This window comes from Ziziphus jujuba, chromosome 6 (assembly GCF_031755915.1).
Source record: "Ziziphus jujuba cultivar Dongzao chromosome 6, ASM3175591v1".
Lineage (NCBI taxonomy): Eukaryota > Viridiplantae > Streptophyta > Magnoliopsida > Rosales > Rhamnaceae > Ziziphus > Ziziphus jujuba.
In genome coordinates, this window is record NC_083384.1 from 17,353,646 (window position 1) to 17,375,082 (window position 21,437).

Consider the following 21,437-nt stretch of genomic DNA (forward strand, 5'->3'; position numbering starts at 1 on the left):
TTTCAAAGTAACTGGCCAACACTTAAGAGATTTGATGTTAAGCCAGGAATATAAAGCACATTATGGATGAGTTTAGAGTTACCTCCTTTGGAGTTTACTGCAATTACTCATTTTCCTTTAACTTCATGTGACTTTCCATCTCCAAGCTTTTATTCGAATAAAATTTTTTTAACCATCTTTACAAAGAGTTGTGGATCACCTGTCATATGACTACTGCATCCATTATCCAAATATCATGTATGTTTTGATTCTTATTTAATAGACATGCATGAATAAAATACTTGACTTTCTTCAACCTTTTCAGAAAAGTTAACTTCATTCCTTTCTTGCATGTCTTTATACCAACAATCTCTTTGTGAATGGTTAGAAATTTTGCATTTTGTGCATTTAAAGAGACAATTTTTTTACTCATGCCTAGGCTTTTTGCAAATAATGCACTAACACTTAGAATTCCTCGAGAAGTTTCTTTGGTCATAATTCTTTCTTCTTCCTCTGTCTCGGCTTTAACTTCCATGTTCTCTTCTAAAAGAACCTCCTTTTGTTGAGTTTCTTGTTGAAGTTGCAAAATTCTTTTTTGTGATGTTGCAATTACATTTAAATGCTTGCTCCACAGGTCGGTTAAGAAACCTGCTCATTCTTTTTTCATGTGCTTCGAGAGAGCTAAATAGTTGATCCAAAGTGTATGTTTTCAAATCTTTGGACTCTTCTATACCTGTAACAATATGCTCAAATTTTGTTGGCAAACATCTTAATATTTTTTCTACAGTTTTTTGATCAGCAATAGTATCTCCATAACTTCTAGCAGAAGCTCTAGAAGAGAATTCTTGAATAGTTTCATTATCTTTTATTGCTAAATTATCAAATTCTTTCCAAAAAGTTTCAAGTTTAATGGAGATTACCTTTTCATAGCCTCCAAATTGTTGTTACAGAATTTCGTATGCAGCTTTAGATTTTGTTGCATTTGATATTTTAGGGAAGATACTTTTGCTTACCTCTTGTTGGATGAAAAGCAATGCTCATGCATCTCTTTGGATATTTTACTTGTACTCCTTCTTCTTACTTCTGTCCATGACTGCAATTGCTTTGGACTTGTAGGTTCATCATAGCCTTCTTCAATTATATCCCACAAATTTAGTAAGATAAAAAGGGTTTTCATTTGAATGCACAAAAAATCATAACTCTCACCGCTAAAGATAGGAATTAGATTTTGGGCATAACTAAAAGTTGGTTTGGTATTGGCTTCCATGGGTATTTTATGGAGGGTTAAAGCAAGGCTTTGATACCAAATTTTGTTGATAATAGTAGAAACTATTGAAAAAATGAAGTGGAGGCTTTGTTGTTTTGGAAAAAATTTAACTAATTGAATTGATATTAAAAAAGAGAGGAGAGGCCAAGACTTAAAAGAAGATATGACTAAAATCACTTACACATGCTTAATTGGGCCTTTTTCACATGGAGTAGATATAACCTATTTATAGGCTTACATTGGCAGTCCAAGAAAACATCAAGAAGCTTCCTAATTCAAGGGAAATGTGCAACCGCCTTACAAGCTTGCACACATCAGCTAATGTCAAATTACATGTGAGGACCTATACAAAATTCCTCACAAAAATCCTAGACAAGCTCTGATCCCAGAGAAACTCTACTAGACCCTCCAATGGAAAATACGGTAGCATCTTCCCTAAGGATTGGACTTACCACAAAATTTCCTGCACAGAAAATACACTCCTATATGCACCTACTTATCCCTCCCACCTTGCTACAATTTAATTTCCACAAATTTGTAGCACTTCAAAATTAACAGGGGACCAGTGCAATAATATACATAAATATCCAACATAGTATACAGAACATTATAAGATACCAATGAGTATGGAATAGTATACAACATAGATAAAAAGAAATATTATAAGATAACAAGGAAAAGAAAGCAGAACTCCTTGGAATTCGGCAACAACCAAATGTCAAGCTCACCACAGATGATCAACATCTAATAACTTGGGTCTAGGGGAACGAATTTAAAAACATGAGATGGTAATCATTTCAGTGAGTGATCCAATCTATTAGACAATAATAATAATAGTATAAAAATAAAATAAATTTAATCAATTAATAATAAATAAATAAATAAATAATACGAAGCATTTGAAAGGAATATTTTTTCTCTCAAAACCCTCGCAGCTCACTTAGTTGGAAATGTTCTTCTTTTAAAATATTTCACAAAACCCAACATCTGTATACCTTGAAATCAAGAAATAATTAATTAAATAAATTACAAATAAAATACAATAAATTAAAGATCTAAAATTTATAAATGAAATAAAAGTAAAAATGACTTTTATAACAATTAATAAATAGTAAATAAAATATCATAAATAGATAAAACAAAAACAAAAATCACAATAAAATACATATTAAAATAATTCAGGAAATATTTAAATAAATAGAATAAATCACTTAATTAATAAAAGAAATATTTAAATCAATTTAGAACATCTATTTGAAATAAGTGGTAAATATATAAAGAAATCCATTTAAATCATCAAATTAATTTAAATAATAAAATCATAGTAAAATACATCTTAAAACATCAATCGAATTTAATGATAAAAGCACCATTAAATACATTTTAATTTTAATACAAATTTTTAAATATTTTGTTTGAAAATTCGTGTCGAAAATATCCTAACGCACCATAGTATATACTAGTGATGTCTGACGGTACCCAACATCCCAAAGCACTACCTGACGAGGAGGATATAGAGAGAAACCTATATTCAGGCCGCCCTGTCGGCTCAGTGGCGTCGATGCTATAAACCTCAATCCTGGCCATAGAAGGGGCGGCTATGGCCAATATCAAACTAACCTGTCCTTGGTCCGAGGGCAACCACGGGAGAGTATAAACCTGTGCGTTCATCACATCTACAACTATAGAACACTGGTACTGTGTGGATGCGTCTAAAAATCAGTAAAATCATATGTTTTCCAAATCTCAAAATCTCATAATTGCCACTAAATTAAATACCTATTTTCAAATCCATATTTCTTTAAACCATCATCGTAAATCCATCACGTAAAATTCATTCCCATAATCTCATTGATGCAAATATATCAACTTTCCAGTGGCATAAAATCAATCCATTATATTTAAACACATAAAAATATTTTTGAAGCATAATGCTTTAATACAATATTTTTCTAAAATCTCCAAAATCAATTTGAATCAATATATCTTTAAAACCACGTAAAATTCGTGCATAATTAACTTGCACAATTCCTCAATACCATAAAATAAACTCCACAATTATATCAATGCATAATAAATTTAAATAATTATTTTCCTCAAATCCGAAAAATCAATCCATACCAAAAATAATATTTAAACCTCATGAAATTCAGATATTCTTCAAATCATATAAATACATTTAACATGCATCATAATTTCAACATTTACTCAACAATAATTTAATAAAAATTAAATTCATAATTTCTCAAAAATCAAAACATTTCTTAATGCACAAATATTTTTAATTCATTCAATTTTGGCATCAAAATTTCAAATAGGATTTAATTAAATATTCAACACATAAAATATAATTTTTGAATATCTAATTAACACAAAATATTCATAATTTAACACCCACAAATCAATTTGAAGATGGATCACTCACCTCGAACATGCAATTCAATGAAGATCCTCCGCAGGATCGATTTCACAATTAACACGTGCTCTTAAAATATCAATATTAACAAAATCGATTAAATTAATATTTTAATCGGGTATATTACACACAGGTACCCCGGGGAGCTGACACAAACATTAATCAAAATTCACAAATGATATACTGAATCGAAGCTTATGATGCAAAGATTACATTTTAAGTCTTACCTTCGGGAGATCAGACCTATGGTGGCCAGGATCTCGTCGAAAAAGGTTTCGAGTTTAATGTGCTTGAATCTCACAAGCTGTTGGGAGGTGGAGGAAAAAGACCTCGGATTTTGATTCAGGGAGGTCAAATTAGTGGAAAAGGATAGGAGGTGTCATCGAAAACTCGCTGGAGGTAGATTTTCAAGTTAACTACCTTGGTCACTGGAATTTGCCACTGGCCGTGAAATTTGGTGGGGGGATAAATCTGGTGATGGGTAAGCCAATGGGACTGGCGGTGAAGCAAATGGAGGTCTAATTTGGGAGAAATTAGCTGGAGAAAGAATCGACACTGCCGCCGAAAATGGCCTCGATCCCCGTGCGTTGGCAGTCGGTTGGCTATGAAAATTAGGTGGTCAACCAGTTTTCAGGTGGGCTTCCTAGGGGTGTGGCATGTGTAGCAAGGGGATGGCCAAAAAGTGGCCAACCTATAGTGGCCAATTTCTCTCTCTCTCTCTCTCTTATTTCTCTCTCCTCTCCCTCCCCTTCTCTTCCCCCTTTCTTAGCCAATCAAAATGCCTCCTATGGGTGCCACTGTGCACTCACGGATTTGCCAGATTTGACATGTGGTGATACTATTCACACAGTCACAGATCGATGAATAGTAACTATTGTTTCGGAAAAGCTTCACAGGTCTATAACTTTCAAACTACATGTCCAAATTAGGTGTGCCGCTAGTGTATGAACTCGTATCGACAAGTAATTCACAACCATACTAAGTCAAAGCTAAATTTTGCAAGAATAAAAAGTCAACTTCAACACCCTCGGACAGTTCGGACCTCAACTTATTTTGCTCATAACTTTCAGACAGTAGCACTGTTTTTAATGTGCTAATAGTTTATGAACTCAAGAAGATGCATAATTCACAACGGTGTCTCCATTAATGTAGAATTCCATCCGAATCAAAAAATCAAAGTTTGACCCCTCTTGGTCAATGGCGGTCAAACCCGATAAATTTTGATCAACTTTAGAATATTTCGATGTACTTTGGGACAGAGTGTTACATTACATGTGCTCTTGTAGCATAATTTCATAATATAATATTATCAACTTAATCTACCCAGTAAAAAGCTTTCTTAACTATGAAGCAGCCAATCAAATAATTACCAAAATTACAAATTATTTTATTTATTTTTTTATTTTTAACAGACTCCGACAATGTAGAGAAAGTCATTGATGGTGATGGCGATGGTCATGTATTGTAGGGTAAATTGTAATAATCTTTGGGATTGGTTAACCCTTTTATTACAGAATAAATGACAATAATCTTTGGAATTGGTCAACCTTTTTAAGGTGGAGTTTATGGAAGCTCAGCTAGTGGGATTTGTTTGCCACTATTACTTCCTTAATTTCATTAGAGAAAAGCTTATGTATATATTTACACGTGTTGTACAAAAGGTGGTTGAGGAATAAGAAATAAAAATTAATTTTCCAACCTTTTCATATCTTTTCATAACCTTTTCACATCTTTTCATGGTATCAGAGCATATTTTTTTGTTCTTTGGTTAATTATTTTCTTTGCTTTTTTCTTAAGGCAAGACATGAATTCTTTTAATCCAAGCATTTCTAATTCAGAAACTTTTTCCAATCCATACACTTTGCGTCACTCTTATAAACCAAGTATTGTGCTTGTAACTCCACCACTCAATGAGGACAATTACAACACTTGGCATAGATCGATGCGTATGGCTCTGAGGGCACAAAACAAATTGGGCTTTGTAGGTGGAAACATATCTGCTCTAGATTCCAACTCTTCGACTTATGAACAGTGGGTAAGAGCCAATGACATGGTTGCTTGTTGATAAATTCAATGGTTCTAGATCTTGCAACAAGTATCATTTATGCCGATATAGCTCAAATAATTTGGAAGGACCTTCTAGAACATGTTTTTCAACCAAATTGCATAAAGATATATGAGGTAATAGAGGCAATTTCATATTGTAAACAAAGGAATCTTTCTGTCACTGCTTATTACACTCGTTTAAAGATTTTATAGGATGAATTGTCATCTTATAAAACCATTTCAAGTTGTTCTTATGGAGCTACAAAGGAAGTTTCAGATTTATTATAATAAGATCATGCAATCAGTTCTTTTAGGGACTCAATAATGGATATTCTGCCATTAGGAGTCAACTTTTACTACAGGAGCTCTCCCCACTGTAAATAAAATATATTCGTTGGTAATATAAGAAGAGAGGCAAAGACTACTCAATGTATCATCATCTACTCAACAAGAGGGATCAGAGTGAATGTTTCAAGGCACCAATTACCACCAAAATATAAAATCAGGTTCTAATTTAACTCATAACAAATCTGGAAAGGGGATTGGGCAAAGACAATGTTCAAAGTATCATTGTAGTCACTGTGGAAGAAATAGTCAGACTATTGACAAATGTTAGAAAATACATGGATATCCACCACGTACCACCATTGATTCATCAGAGGCTTCTTGTTCTCAACCTTGTGGTTTTGTGGCAACATCTGAGCAATCAACACCATCAGAAATTGAGCAACCCGCCATTGCTTCTCAACATGCTATTATTTCTCCTTCTCCAATAACACATGAGCAGTTTGATCAAATTTTAGCCATTCTTCAACAAGGTAGAAATGATGCCTTGACAAGTTTTGCAAGTACTGCTTTAAGTTCTCTACAGAATGACACTTGGATAATTGATAGTGGAGCCACAAATCATATGTGGTCTTTACCTCAATTGTTAGACTCTGTATCACTAAATACTTCTCTTTCCAGTGTCCAAATGGTCGATGGTTCTACTACTCAAATAACTAATATTGGTTCTACTTCCATTCACTCTCTCAAGCTTGATAATATTCTCCTCATTCCATCTTTTAAATTTAATTTGTTGTCAATTTCATAGATCACAAAAAGTCTTACTTATTCAGTAACTTTCTTCAGGACCTCACCACCAAGAAAACAATTAAAGTAGGTAAATGTTGGAATTGTCTTTATCATATGCAGCATTCAACAAATCTTTACGCCAATGTGAGTCCTTTGTTTGACATTTGACACTGGAGATTGGGTCATCCTGCTACTAATCTATCCAGTTCTATTTCTACAATTGATTTTAATATTTTTTTCCAATAAAATTTGCAATGTGTGTCCTTTGGGAAATCATGTGAGAAATATTTTTCCTTTAAGTAATACAAATACTAGTTCACCTTTTGAATTGCTTCATTGTGATATTTCGGGAAGTTTTGCTATTCCTAGTAATTCTAGTGCACATTATTTTTTGACTGTTGTTGATGATTTTAGTTGTTATACTTGGGTTTTTTTAATGAAGCATAAAAATGAAACTCAATCTGCTTTGAAATTTTTTTTTACTTTTGTTTCTACTTAGTACACTACCAGGGTAAGAAAAATACAAACTGATAGTTCTCTTGTTATACCCATTAATGAATTGCATTTTGCTTTTCCTATCAAGGGTGTTTGCATTGATAGTGGAACATAATTTCTTTCCAAATATTTACAAGATTTTTTAAAAATCATGGGGTCCTTCATCAACAAAGCTGTATTGCTACTCCACAACAAAATGGTATTGTGGAGGGTAAGCATCGTCATTTGCTTAATGTTGCTCGAACATTAAGATTACAAAGTAATCTTCCTTTGAACTTCTAGGGGGAATGTATCCTTACTGGTGTCTATTTAATTAACAAGATTCCTTTGCCAGTCTTGAATGGCAAAACTCTATGTGAAATGTTTTTAGGTAAACCTTATACTTACTCTCATTTTAAAGTCTTTGGTTGTCTTTGTTATGCCCATAATCTTTCTCCTTATAAAACTAAATTTGATGCTCGTTCCAAACCTGGCATAATCATTGGGTATCCTTTTGGACAAAAAGGATACAAAATTTATAATATTGAGTCTCAAAATATTTGTATCTCTTGGGACGTTTTGTTTCATGAGCATATTTTTTCTTACTATGATTCCTCTGTTCAGTCTTTTTGTCATCCAGTTATACCATTGCCAATTTCTGAATACCATAATGATCCTCTTGTTCCTCTTCCAATTTCAGAGCATCATAATAAAAACAATGCAAATTTTTCTCCTTCCTTATCTCATTCACCTCCTAATGACGTTTGTGATTCCAATAGTCGGCCTATTCGCACTCGAAGGGTACCAAGGTATTTGAATGATTACATATGCAACACTACTATTACAACATCTTACCTACATCCAATATTTAACTTGTGGTATAGGTACTTCTCACCCTTTATCTAAAGTCATTTCTTATACTCGTTTATCTAATAACCATAAAGTTTTTCTTACATCTTTTGAATCTAAGTTGGAGTCAATGAATTTCTATCAAGCTGTAAAAAAATCCAGAATGGAGAAAAGCAATGTCTGCAGAAGTAGATGCTCTTGAGAAGAACAACACATGGAGTATCACAACTTTACCATCTAGTAAGCAACCTATCGGTTGCAAATAGGTTTATGAGATCAAATATCGTTATGATATTACTATTGAGAGATACAAAGCTTGTTTAGTGGCTAAAGGATTCACACAAATAGAAAGGATCGATTATAATGAGACTTTTGCTCCCGTTATTAAGATGACCACTGTTTTGTTGTTTTTTTTCCATTGCAGCCATTAAAGGTTGGTCTTTGCATCGGCTTGATGTCCACAATGCATTACTTCATGGGAATCTTACAGATGAGGTCTACATGCAACTGCCTCTAAGTTATTCCAAACAAGGGGAGTTAGAAAATTTTGTTTGTCGCCTTAAAAAATCCATATATGGTCTCAAACAAGCAAGTCGTAATTGTTTTGCTAAATTACGTCTTTTTTCATTTCTATGGGTTATTTTCAATTAAAGGCAGAATACATACTTTTTCCAAAATAGACAACATCTGGTTCTACTTTTATTTTGATTTATGTTGATGATATTTTGGTGGCATGAGATGACAAAACTGAAGTTACAGCCTTAAATAACATGCTTAATGCTAAGTTTAGTATAAAAGATTTTGATTTACCCAAGTATTTTCTTGGGATTGAGATTGCACATTCATCTATAGGTATCTTTCTTTGTCAACGAAAATATTCACTTGATATTTTACAAGATATGGGAATGTTAGGTTGTTGGACGTCTGTGACACCAATGGAACAAAATGTCAAGTTTAGTGCTGAAAATGGATACCTTTTACCAAATCCATCTATCTATCGACCACTTATTGGTCATTTGATGTATCTAATAATCACTCGACCTGATATTCTTTTTGCTGTTAATGTGTTGAGTCAATTCATACAAACACCATGATATCCGCATTTCGAAGCTGCATTACGCATTTTGCGTTATTTGAAAGGGAGTCGTGGCAAAGGTATTTTTTTTTCATCCTCTAGGCAGCTACAACTCATGGCTTATGCTGATTTAGATTGGGCAGGTTGTCCCGATGCCTACTGTTCTACAAGTGGTTATTGCATCTTTCTTGGATTCAATCCTATTTCTTGGAAAATCAAGAAGCAAAGTGTAGTTTCTTAATCTTCTTCTGAAGTAGGATATAGATCTATAGCCCAAGCTGCTTGTAAGCTACAATGGTTAAAATTTCTCTTGGTAGATTTTGGTCTCAATCTTCTTGCTCCTGCAATTTTATATTATGATAATCAAGTTGCACTACATATTGCATCCAATCCCATCTTTCATGAATGGAACACACATATTAAAATAGATTGTCATTTTATTCGTGAAAAGATTCAAAGAGGGTTACTTCAAACTTCACATGTATTAACAACAAAGCAAGTTGCAGATATTTTCACTAAACCTTTGGCAAGTGACCTCTTTACTCATCTTCTTAGCAAGCTGGGCATGATTGACATTCATGTTCCACCTTGAGAGGGAGTATTACCGGGTAAATTGCAATAATCTTTGGGATTGGTCAACTCTTTTATTACAGAGTAAATGACAATAATCTTTGAAATTGATCAACCTTTTTAAAGTGGAGTTTATGGAAGCTTGACTGGTGGGATTTGTTGTCATTATTACTTCCTTAATTTCATTAATTTTGTATAGCAATTTTTATTCTTTCCACACTAGAAGTAGAGAAAAGCATGTGTATATATATGTACACGTATTGTACAAAAGGTGATTGAGGAATAAGAGATAAAATTATTTTTCCAACCTTTTCACATCTTTTCACAACCTTTTCACATATTTTGACCATGGATAGGCAGTTCAGATGAAGGTGGCGATGGCGAGGCAGTACTTTACTTGTCCGAGCCCTCTTGATTGGCATCGGCCCAGAATCAAATAATGCTTTTTTCTTTTTTTTGGAATACAACTCAAGTAAAAGACTGAATTGAACCGGTGGATTAAATAAGTAAATGTATCGAAATTGATAATTAATTCCACCCTCTTCCTCTGATCTCCAGCTGCACAAAAGCTAGCCAACATATAACAAATTCATTGTTTTGTCATTTTTATCTGATTTTTGTTTTTCTTTTATTTATTTATTTATTTGTTAGAAATTTCTGATCTTTTTTCATATACCTTAATGGCCACTTGTGAAAATAAGAACATCAATGCCAAATTGGTGAGGATCCTATATCTTTTTAAAGCCCCATTTTAAGCTTGCGCTGGTTCAGCTTTACGAAAAATTGGTACTTCTCACGGTTCTCTGTATTCTTGTCTGCAAAGTCTGTAGTGGGTCTGTCTTGATTCTTGTTAATTTTTCCTCAAAAAAACAAAGGTATTTTAGTAAAAAATTTTTTTTAAAAAAAAATTCCAGTGGGAAAGGATAATTCAGTCGTGTAAATAGCAGCAACAAATTATTAATCGAAAAATTAGACCCAAGGGTTGTTACATTATTTTACTAGCTTTTGAAAAACTTGAATTTTACCACACTTAAACCAAATTGGTTCATCTACATGATTATGTTAGAGACCTTCCAAGTGGGTTAGTGATTGTATGAAAATAAACCGATTTGTGCTTTCAGAATAATGTTGTACTAACCAATTTCACTTCCTTTAATAGCCTCGTATGGTAGTTTGGATTTATTTATCACTTAAAAAAATGACAGTTTTATTATAACAAAAGCATATTTGGGCCAATTGGACCTAAGAAGTGTAGCATATCAAAATTGGCCATCAACATATCGTTCAAACTTCACGAAGCTCATGCGTTTCCAAACTTGAAGAACCAGCTGCTAACATGATGCAATGTCATCGTCATGCACATGAGAACTTAAAAATCAATGTTGATGGGGCATTTCAAGTTGGGAGTTAGGGCTGTTATTAGGAATGAGAAAGGGGAATTTCAAGTTGGGAATTATGGTTGTTATTGGGAATGAGAAAGGGGAGTTGATGAGTGCAATTTCAAAGCCAATTGTCAATCAGATTTTGCCTTTAGCTTTGGAACTGACGACATTTATGAGACGTGCCAGTTGATATTGATAGTAGTTTTACTAAAGGGGTTATTGAGACTGATGCGAAACAAGCTATTACCTCACTCTTAAATGACTCTGCAGGAGTTTGGTGGTAGAGTATTTTAAAATCACATACAAATCTTCCAAGGAATTGGCATGGTTTTCCTTGTGTTTTTTCTCCTGGGTGCACTAATAATGTTGCTCATTCACTAGCACGTGTGGTTATTGATACGGATGAGATTAGTATTTGGTGAGAGGAAGCCCTTTTGTGGCTTAAACATGTGGACAATGGCGTGTGTGTATCTTTTTCTTAATGTAATGATGTTTTACTTATTTTTTTTTAAAAAAAGCGTATTAAAATGTAATTTGGTTCGAAAAAATTCAAGAAAGTCCTCCTTTTTTAGTAGAGCTTAATCAGAGGAAGCTTGTAATGAATTTATAATGCTATAACTATAATTAATGAATGTCAGAGACAGCTTTGTTGGATTTGGTTATGAAGACTTTTCTAAACATGAAAACTAGACCTGGAGTCTAGAATAGACAGTTTCTATACTAGACATTACCCGCATAAATTTCCACATTTCCCTATTCTCACAATCACTTAAAATGTTTGTTGTTAAAGATGAAACAACGTGGCCAGGCAAGGTTAGGGTGGCCTCTTCGTCCCCATCCACACCTTATTTGGGTGGTAGGATGAGGCTGGAATTGCCAAGACCGGGCAGATTCCCATTTTCTACTTTGTTCTTTCATTAATTCTTTTAATTTTTAATATTAAAAAATTAATTTCTTTTAAAAAAAATTCATATCCAAAGAGAAAACCAAAAATTAGAAATTATAAAATATATACATTTTAAAAAATTAAAAGTAATAAGAGCTATTTAAAAAAATTGAAAGTAATAAGAGTTTACATATATATATATATACACATAAAATATAAGAGTTTACATATATATATATATATATATATATATACATAAATATATGTTTATGATTCTACGTTCCCATCCTAATGACAGGATCTGTCCTGGAAACCCTCACAAGATCTTCTGGGTGCTCCCGCCTAGTGAAGTCCCACTGGACAATTCTTAGAGAATATCTAATGAAACCTCACCTTAAAACGTGGACAATGAACACAAGCGATAACAATAATACTTCAATATATATATATATATAAGTAAATTTACAACAGCGTAAAGTCCATAACCGGCCTACTGTACTACAGACCATAACTACACATATAAGTACCATGGTCTGTATTGAGTCTCATATTTAAAATCAGAGCATTCTAGGAGTGGCAACAAAGTCTAGGAGTACAAATAAGTAATAAGTAAGTCCAGAAGATAACAAAAGATAAAGAAAAGATAAATACAACTGCTGTTGTGGAAGGAACAAAGCGATAAGCTATGCGCGAGGTAGACTGCTACTAGCTGCCTGGGCCTAGGGGAACGAAATTTAAAAACAATAAAACGTGAGATAAAGAAATCTCAATGAGTGGCATAGTATAATAGAAAAATAATAATTCATTTCTGAAAAATCTTTCTCTCAAGATCTCTCGTTCCACTTGTTTGAAAAGTTCTCCGTTTAAAAATCATTTCACAAAACCCAAACTTGTACCCGAATTTAATATCATAAAAAACCGATGCTTAAAAGTGTGAATGAACGATCATCGTAATATTATGAAATGTCTCAAATCAATATATAAATATTTGAGCATAAAATATAATAAACACAGTTCCAACAAATAAACATGGAAATGTAGAAATCATTACAATATTTGTAAATCAACAATATATACAAACGTATACAATGTACCATACTATGTATCAATCTGTAAACCGTGGGATACACCCACCTCACGACCCTCAATAATAATCATCGGGGATGTACCCAACCTCACGGTCCATGGCAATAATATTTTGTGGGCTGAGCCCAACCTCACGATACCGTGGCAATAATAACCTGTGGGAACATCCCAACCTCGCAGTCCGTGGCAATAATATCCTGTGAGCTGAACCCAACCTCATGGTACCGTGGCAAAACCCAGTGCGCTGTAATATAATATAATATAATACTGATCTAAGATATTAGCATTACATGGTACATCAATTTAAAATAACCGATACAGTATCCTTAAAATAATCTTGTAATATCTTAAATACTTTTCCGAACAATACTGTATCATGAGTCCTTATTTGATTTCCAAATTTATATGCTTATTTAAATATTTCAAAATTTTTAAATCATCATTTCATATAAACCAGAAATACCACCGTGAAACATATTCACCATAAATCAATTTTAAGCATATAAAATTTTAAAATACTTGAACATACTTAAAATCATATAAGTTTCAATATACTTTCTCAAATCAATTATTTTTCAAAGTGATTTAAAACTTCAATTCAAATACCAAATATTTAAATATCACAAGTTCATTCATGAACTCATTAGAATTGCCAAACATTTAAAATATTGACAAAAGACATATAAAATGATAACAGATATATGTACAAGCAGATCCTTATATATCCATAAAATGAACATTCAAATCAAACAATAGGTATAAGTAAAATACTCAAACCACATATATATTATACTATATATAGCCACTCATAGTACTGTAGATGCTCACGCATGCTTCTCTACAAGATCGCCTCCAGGCTCAACTCGAGTACCTGTAATATAATAAAAATATTCCTCAAGCTCCAAATAACTAAACGAGAGACACTTGTATAACCCAAATGTCTCAAAATAATTTATAGTACTATAAAATTTCATAAATTGGACATCGGACAATCCAATTGTACCGCATGTCCTTAGGACTCGGTAGCCAAAACTGGAGATTTTCACCCAAAGCCTAATATTTCGAAATTGAACCACCTAATGGGTCCTAATAATATCCAATTTCACTAATCCAACTTCAATTTTAGCTCATTTGACCAATTTTGTCCAAATACAGTCCCAACTTATCCGAAAATTAATTAATTGACTCAAAATGGAAAAATTATCAAACGACCTCCAAAATTCACAAACTTTATATTGACGGAAAGTCCAAGAGACAAGGAACCCACTAGTATGCTCACCTTGGTCCAAAGTTTCCTTCGGTGGCCGGAAAACTCGGTTGAAGCTTTAGCCAAACTTCCTGTCGTTGGATCTCCCAAACGGTAAGGAATTTGGGCAAAAGAACCACAGAAATGAGTTCAGAGGGGTCAAAAGTAGTGGAAAAGGTGTATGGGTTGGCCTTAAACGGCCAAAAATTGAGAAAAATTTGGCGACCCACCTCGCGGGCCTCCGCTGCCTTTGCCAGCTAGATTCGGGTGCATCCGGTCACCGTTCGCCATATAATTTTAAGGCCAAGCTCACCTCAACGTGGGTTTTTTCCCTGGCTGGCATGTGTACAAGGTTGGTGGCTGGATTGGGAAAAAACGGTGGTAATCCGGTTTGACGGTAAACAGGTTGAAAACGACCCAGTTCGGATTTACGGATTTGAGGAGAGAATTTCTAGGGTTTTGGGGCTGAAAAGGGTATTTTGGAATTTGGTTTCCTATTTGACACGCTTACCAAAGCTTATATAGACCCTAGGTCACTAACAGACAAAAACTTGGGGACTGGTTTGGATACTGATATAAAACTTATGCTTAAAACTTCTCAAAATCATAACTGTTTATCCATAACTCGAAATTTGGCGTGTGGCCAGCCTATGAACTCGTATCGATGAAATCTATGTAATGGTACCTCAGTTAAATCAAAAAAATATTGACCATTAAAAAAAAGTCAACTTGGACCCACATATTATTCACTTGGTCAAACTTGTGTATTTTGGTATGGGTTATTACACCAATCTCGACTCAAGGCAAAAGAAAAAAAAAAAAATTTACCTCAACTCCACCTCGCCATCCCAATTAACCATTAAATCCTCGGTCCATTAGAAGTAGGGAAATACGGAAATGGGGTGATCTTGAACAAATTAACATCTCTATCAATTTTTGCTCTCTAAGCTTAAGAAATGTATGAGCTTAGTTGTTGTGGGACTCTTTGATGACAAGATATAGTTGCAAGAAATCTGCATATTGAAAGGTCTAATTTATAATGTTGCCCAATTAAAATAAAAGATATCGCCTTAGAAACAAAACACATAAATTTTAAACATTATTGCTCAATTATACAATTTTTAATTGAAACCTATCCATTTGGATCACGGATCAATAAATATGTTGGACATTGACAGTTTAGCTGCAAAGCCTTATGTTTTTTTTTTTTTTTTTTTTTCCCTCCTAGAGAAGAATTAGAATTCGAATCCTCATACCCCTATATCAAGGATCATATCGAAGTAATAATCAGCCTATTTTCTTAATAATTTCTTTAGGAAATTTACCTCGTTATTTTTCTTAATTTATTAGTTTCTTAAGGATTCTGATGTTCATATGTGCTTTAAGGGAATTGGTGCCAGGTTACACAATAGGCACAACTAAAGGACAGATAAAGAATCAAAAATTAGAGTTTATGTTATTTTATAACAATTTTTAAACACTAAACATGGATATTTAACATGAATAAGCATTGGATGACCATTTTATTATAGGGCAGAACCACTGATCTTTAAAAATAGTTATTGATAATTTTAATATGTAATTTTCAAAATAGAAAATACCTAATAACAATGTTTAAAATGGATACATTGCTATCAAATCCTCTTTTTTACAGATTAGTAGTGATCCTTTTAAACCCTAATAAAGGAGAAAAAAAAATTAAAAAAAAAAACATATAAGGCCAATAAATTGAAAACCATGTGAACAGATTTAATTGTTGTCGACTGATTTCCCAGCTAACGATGCAGGATAATCATCCGTCTTAGTACAAACTTTTTAACAAACTCAATTTATTTCAGTAAGAGTGAAATAGTACATATTATTTATAATATAATTAAATCCCTTGTACGTGTGTACAAAATGACAGCAAACCAAAGAAAGTGATATTTCAACTTACACACACAATTAGTCACTTTGACATTCGAGTACTTATCACACCATAGGACAGTAATCCCATTTTGATTATTATTATATCATTTAGTAGTCCCACTTTTATCATTATTATAACACTGATTATAATTTCTAAGCCAATATGAAAATCTAGCCCCACGTACAAATATTCAAAGGGATAAAGATGGAACTAATTCATATATATGGACCACACCTTATATGGCCTACTAAATTTGATTCGCTTTAGGAATTGTGACCATAATTTTTCCTCCATATATGGCCTCATGATCGGGATCAGAATCTGGAATTGCCAGAACAAGTCCTCCAGAAATTGATCCAAGCCAATATGAAACGTGAACAGGTTGATTCCCACCAAGAAATTCAACCGCTCCTGCTCCAAGACAATCCCAACCTTCACTGCTAACTCCACGGCTTAGCTTTCTATTGAAATCTTCGTGTTTCGAGCACTTTTCGACTTTGATTATTTTCCTACTTGGTTCATTCAGGAACAGAGGAAATTCCGAAGCCATTTTGCTTCCAAGCTTGCTCTCCGCCTCCTCAACACAAAGCAATGCAAGTTTGTCGCTAAAGGTGTTATTTACCGAATCGATACTTTTAGTGTCAATATCAAAGATGAATGTTTGGCCATTGTTTTTTCTTGTATTAGAGCTGAAAAGGCTTGATGATACGGGACGACGATCTTTCTTGAGATTAGGAAGGTAGAAAATGGGTATTTCTGGAACATTGTTTTTGTACAGCATATTGTTGTGCATTTTAGCCCATTTTTGGAGGAAATTTCCTTTGAAAAGAAGGTCAGCCAGAAGAATACTACAGCTTATTCCAATTGAATATCCACCACAATCGAAATTTGTGACCTGAAAATATAAAGTAATTAATAAAAAAATTAATATTCTAATAAATAATATATATATATATATATATATTTATATGTCAATAGTTTCATATCATAACCTTCCAATTTCCATAAACAAAAACCATATTCTTACCATCAAATATGAATTTAATATTATCTGATTACATATAATTTATGAAATATACGGTTCAAATTACATTTAATTAGATACAAGTGTTTAATGTAAATTGGTTGGAAAGCCTATCCAAATATATAAATTATATATAATGAAATTATGATCGACAAATACTGTTTAACTTATAATGGATATTTTCGATCTAATGATTGTATATAATTTACGGAATATATATTATCCAAAAATTATATATAAATGTACGTATAAAATTTTTGAGTACCTGAACATAAAATAATGGACAGAATTGATGATTCTGTTCATCAATGTCTTTCCAAAAAACAAGCTCGGTTTCTGCATCTTGCCTACTCTTTGAATCAAGAAACTCAGACAAAGTTACGGGAACTCGAGCCTCGATGAACCTAACTCCGCCGTCATTGGAAACAACCTCTAGTTCTTGATGATCATCGTCGACATCACCACGCCGGAGGCGTCCGGCGATCATGGGTTGGTCTGGCAAAATTCTAGCCAGTGACTCCTTCATCCATCCGGCGTGAAACCAACCGGAATCCTCCTTGGCTGCCTTGTTGTAGTAAAGAACAACATGCAGGCAATGGCCAAAGAGACCTAGACCAATTGGATCATCGTCGGCCGTTAGTACTCGACGGACCTGTCTTGGCTCGGTGATCTTCACCGGTGGAATTGTTTGCACACCTTCAATGTATAATTTTGGGACAACATTGGACTTTACCATCTTAGTAAGTGTTTTTTTATTTTTATCTGTTGGCTTGCTTGTGGAAGAGTTCAAACATGCAGGGAAGGTATTTATAGAGAACTTTTGCATACGATGAGACTCCAAGACCTTATAGCATAGGTTGCTTTTGCTCAATTCACAAACTACCCCACCTACTTTAATATGATATAAATATAATATGAAATATAAAATAATATATATATATATATATATATATATATTAGTATTAATATTGTGGGCAGATTAATATAGGCTAAAGTGTTTTTTTCTTTTTTTCTTTGATATTAAAGGTTGGGAGATTAGGATTTATGGGAACTTTTATTTGAGAAAATAGTTACTTTATGCGACTAAGCTGTCTCCAGACAAATTTATAGGCTACAGTTTCAAAGTTGAGAATTTTACCTTTATATAATTAAAGTAAGAATATTTCTATGACAAAACTCTTTATATTTGCTTAATTTGATTAACTATATATTATATATATATATATATATATATATATATTATGATTATTAAAAAGGTTTTGTTCACATATATATTTGTATGATATACCTAACAGCGACTTCCTAGAGGAAAGAAGGTTTCTTGTAATATTTGATCAACTATGCACGAATTTGGTAGACAGATAAGATTAATTTACTTAGAGGTTTTTATTGAATCTATCTTGTTGATATTATTCCATAATTAAAAAATATTACATCAAGAGTTCTTGAGATTTATAGTAATTTCGTTTCAATCCCTTAAATTTTAAAAATTATATCAAACACTTTTAAGGAGTATTATGATAATATTTTTAAGGATGTGAATAAAGTAATAGAAGAAAAAAATGAATAACTGTTTGAAAAACGTAAAAGAAGATTAATAATATTTTTAAAATTAAAGAAATTAAATTTGATATTTAAATCAAATTTCAAAAAAGATGGACAAATTTAACCCTTTTAATTAATTTATTAATTTACTGGGTCATGAAAGTATTTCCTTGTGTTGGGTCTACTAGGGCATGCCCTAATGGTGCCACTGCCATGTGTGACCTTGTGTTGTCAAGTCCATATTTTAAACACCCCGTTCCAAAGTATAGTGGAATTTTCTTCACATTGATCGTGTTTGACCGTCATTGATCGAGAAGGGGTAATTTTTGATTTTTTATCCTAGATGCAATTTTGTGTAGACCGAGGCACCATTGTGGAATACGTGTCATTCCAAGTTCGTAGACTAATGGCACATCGAAAATGAAGCTATCATTTGGAAGTTATGAACAAAACAAGTTGCAGTCCAAACTATTCGAAGGTGCCAAATTTGACTTTTTATTTTTGTAGAATTTTGTTTTGACTCTTGTATGATTGTAAACTACTTGTTGATATGAGTCTATAGACTAGTAGCACACCTAATTTGGACATTTAGTGGAAAAGTTATGGACTTGTAAAAATTTTCTAATACTGTCTTATTTTATATTATTTTATGCGTGTGCCCAGTGTGTGCCACGTGTCAACTCCCTAGCCAATCCTATGAGTGCATAGTGGCACCCAAGGGTTCTTTTTATTTAAATTGGCCAAAACTCGAGTGTGGGGGAGGGGAAGAGCGAGAAAGAGGGGAGAGACAGAGAAAGAGAGAGAGAGAGAGAGAGAGGAGAGACTGCCACCACCAGCTATTGCTGTTTGACCCACCTCCAGTCATTTTTCTTCCACACGCACCTGACTACCATCATCGGCCTTCCATTTCCGACCAGCCATCCAAAACCCACGGCCAACTGACCGCCGAATCGCCCAGATCGGCTGTTTTTCGTCGGCGGTGCCGTTTGCTTCCACCATCGATTTCTCCCAAACCAACCACCTATTTTTAACACTGCTAGTCCCATTGAGAAACTCATCCTTCGATCTACCTTCCCACCAAATTTCACGGCCATTGGCCACTTGACACACCACCAACGACGAGTTTCTCCGGTGGGCATGGCTCGCCGTGAAATCTCATTCCGGCGAGTTCCCGGTGATCCCACCAACCCTTTCCCACTAATTCGACCTCCCTGAATCTAAATCCAAGGTCGATTTTGTTCAATTCTTGATGGCTTGTAAGATTCAAGGATATTAAACCCAAAACCTTTCCAGCAAAATTTTGGCCACCACAGGTCAAGTCTCCAGGAGGTAAGACTCAATCCATGATCCTCATTTCATAAGCTTCATTTCGATATATAATTTGTGAATTTTGGATACCATTTGTTTTAGCTCCCCCGGGTACCCGTGTGTAAAACACCGAATAAAATATTAATTTAATTGATCTTATGTAGTGTTAATATCTTATGAGCACGGGTGAGTCGTGGGACTGATCCTGTAGAGGATCTTGATTGATACGAATGCTTGAGGTGAGTGATCCACCTTCAAATTTATTTTCGTGTGTTAAATTATATATGTTTTATGTTAGTTAAATATTTAATCGTGGTATTTTATGTGTTGGCTAATTTTGAAATTTTTATTTGAAAATTTTGATGTTAAATTTGGGGTGAAATAAATATGTGTGCATGAAACCCATATTTTGATTTTTTAAGGAATTGTAAATTTAATTTTAGTGAATTATTGTTGAATTTAATTGCGGATTTTGATGATCAATAAAAATGCATTTATATGAATTTATGCATTTGGGGATTTTTATGCGATTTTATTTATATTAAGTTTCGAGGATTTGAAGAAATATTGTTTTAAAATTTTGGTGCCTAAAGAATATAATTAAGTATTCGATTATTTATGGAATTTATTTAATTGTGGTGAAATTGATGGATTTTAAGTGATTGAATTATGATAATTGTTTAAAGGAAATAGGGATTTATGGATTTGAAAAGATGAGTTAAATCCAGTGGTAAATCTATGATTTTATTGGTTTTTAGATGCACTCACATAATACTGGTATTCTGTACCATATATATGGATATGATGAGCGCGCAAGTTGTACAATCTCCCGTGGTTGCCATCAGATCGAGCATAGGCAAGATTGATATTGGCCATAGCCACCCCCCTCCATGGCCGAGATTGAGGATTATAGCATCAGTGTCGTTGGGATGTCATAGCGACCGGATGCATGCTCTCTTCTTAACCTCCCCCCCTCCCCTCCTGCCCCCCGCGGTCAGGAGGTACTTAGGACGCTAGGTATCGTGGGACATCATTATTATATAGTATGCTGCATCAGGATATTTTCGACATGAATTTTCAAAATAAAAATGTTTTAAAAAGCATTTACATAAAAATGTATTTAATGGTGTTTTTATCATTTATTTCAATTGATGTTTTAAAAATGCATTTTACTATCATTTTATTATTTAAATTGACTGATGATTTAAAGTGGATTTTATTATATTCTTACCATTTTTTAAAAATAGATGTTTTAAATTGATTTAATTATTTCTTTTATTAATTAATTGATTTAATTAATA

The 21,437-nt window shown here is 33.4% G+C and overlaps 1 protein-coding gene across 1 annotated transcript; it reads right to left on the bottom strand.

The window, feature by feature from the left end:
- Positions 1-16,165: 16,165 nt before the first annotated feature.
- On the bottom strand, positions 16,166-18,067 carry LOC107434992 (hydroxycinnamoyltransferase). The gene is made up of 2 exons (XM_016046524.4): positions 17,549-18,067; positions 16,166-17,154 (listed from the first exon to the last, which is right to left on the bottom strand). Exons 1-2 carry the CDS (start codon positions 18,017-18,019, stop codon positions 16,507-16,509), a joined length of 1,119 nt encoding a protein of 372 aa, XP_015902010.3. The 5' UTR covers positions 18,020-18,067; the 3' UTR covers positions 16,166-16,506.
- Between the last annotated feature and the right edge of the window lie 3,370 nt (positions 18,068-21,437).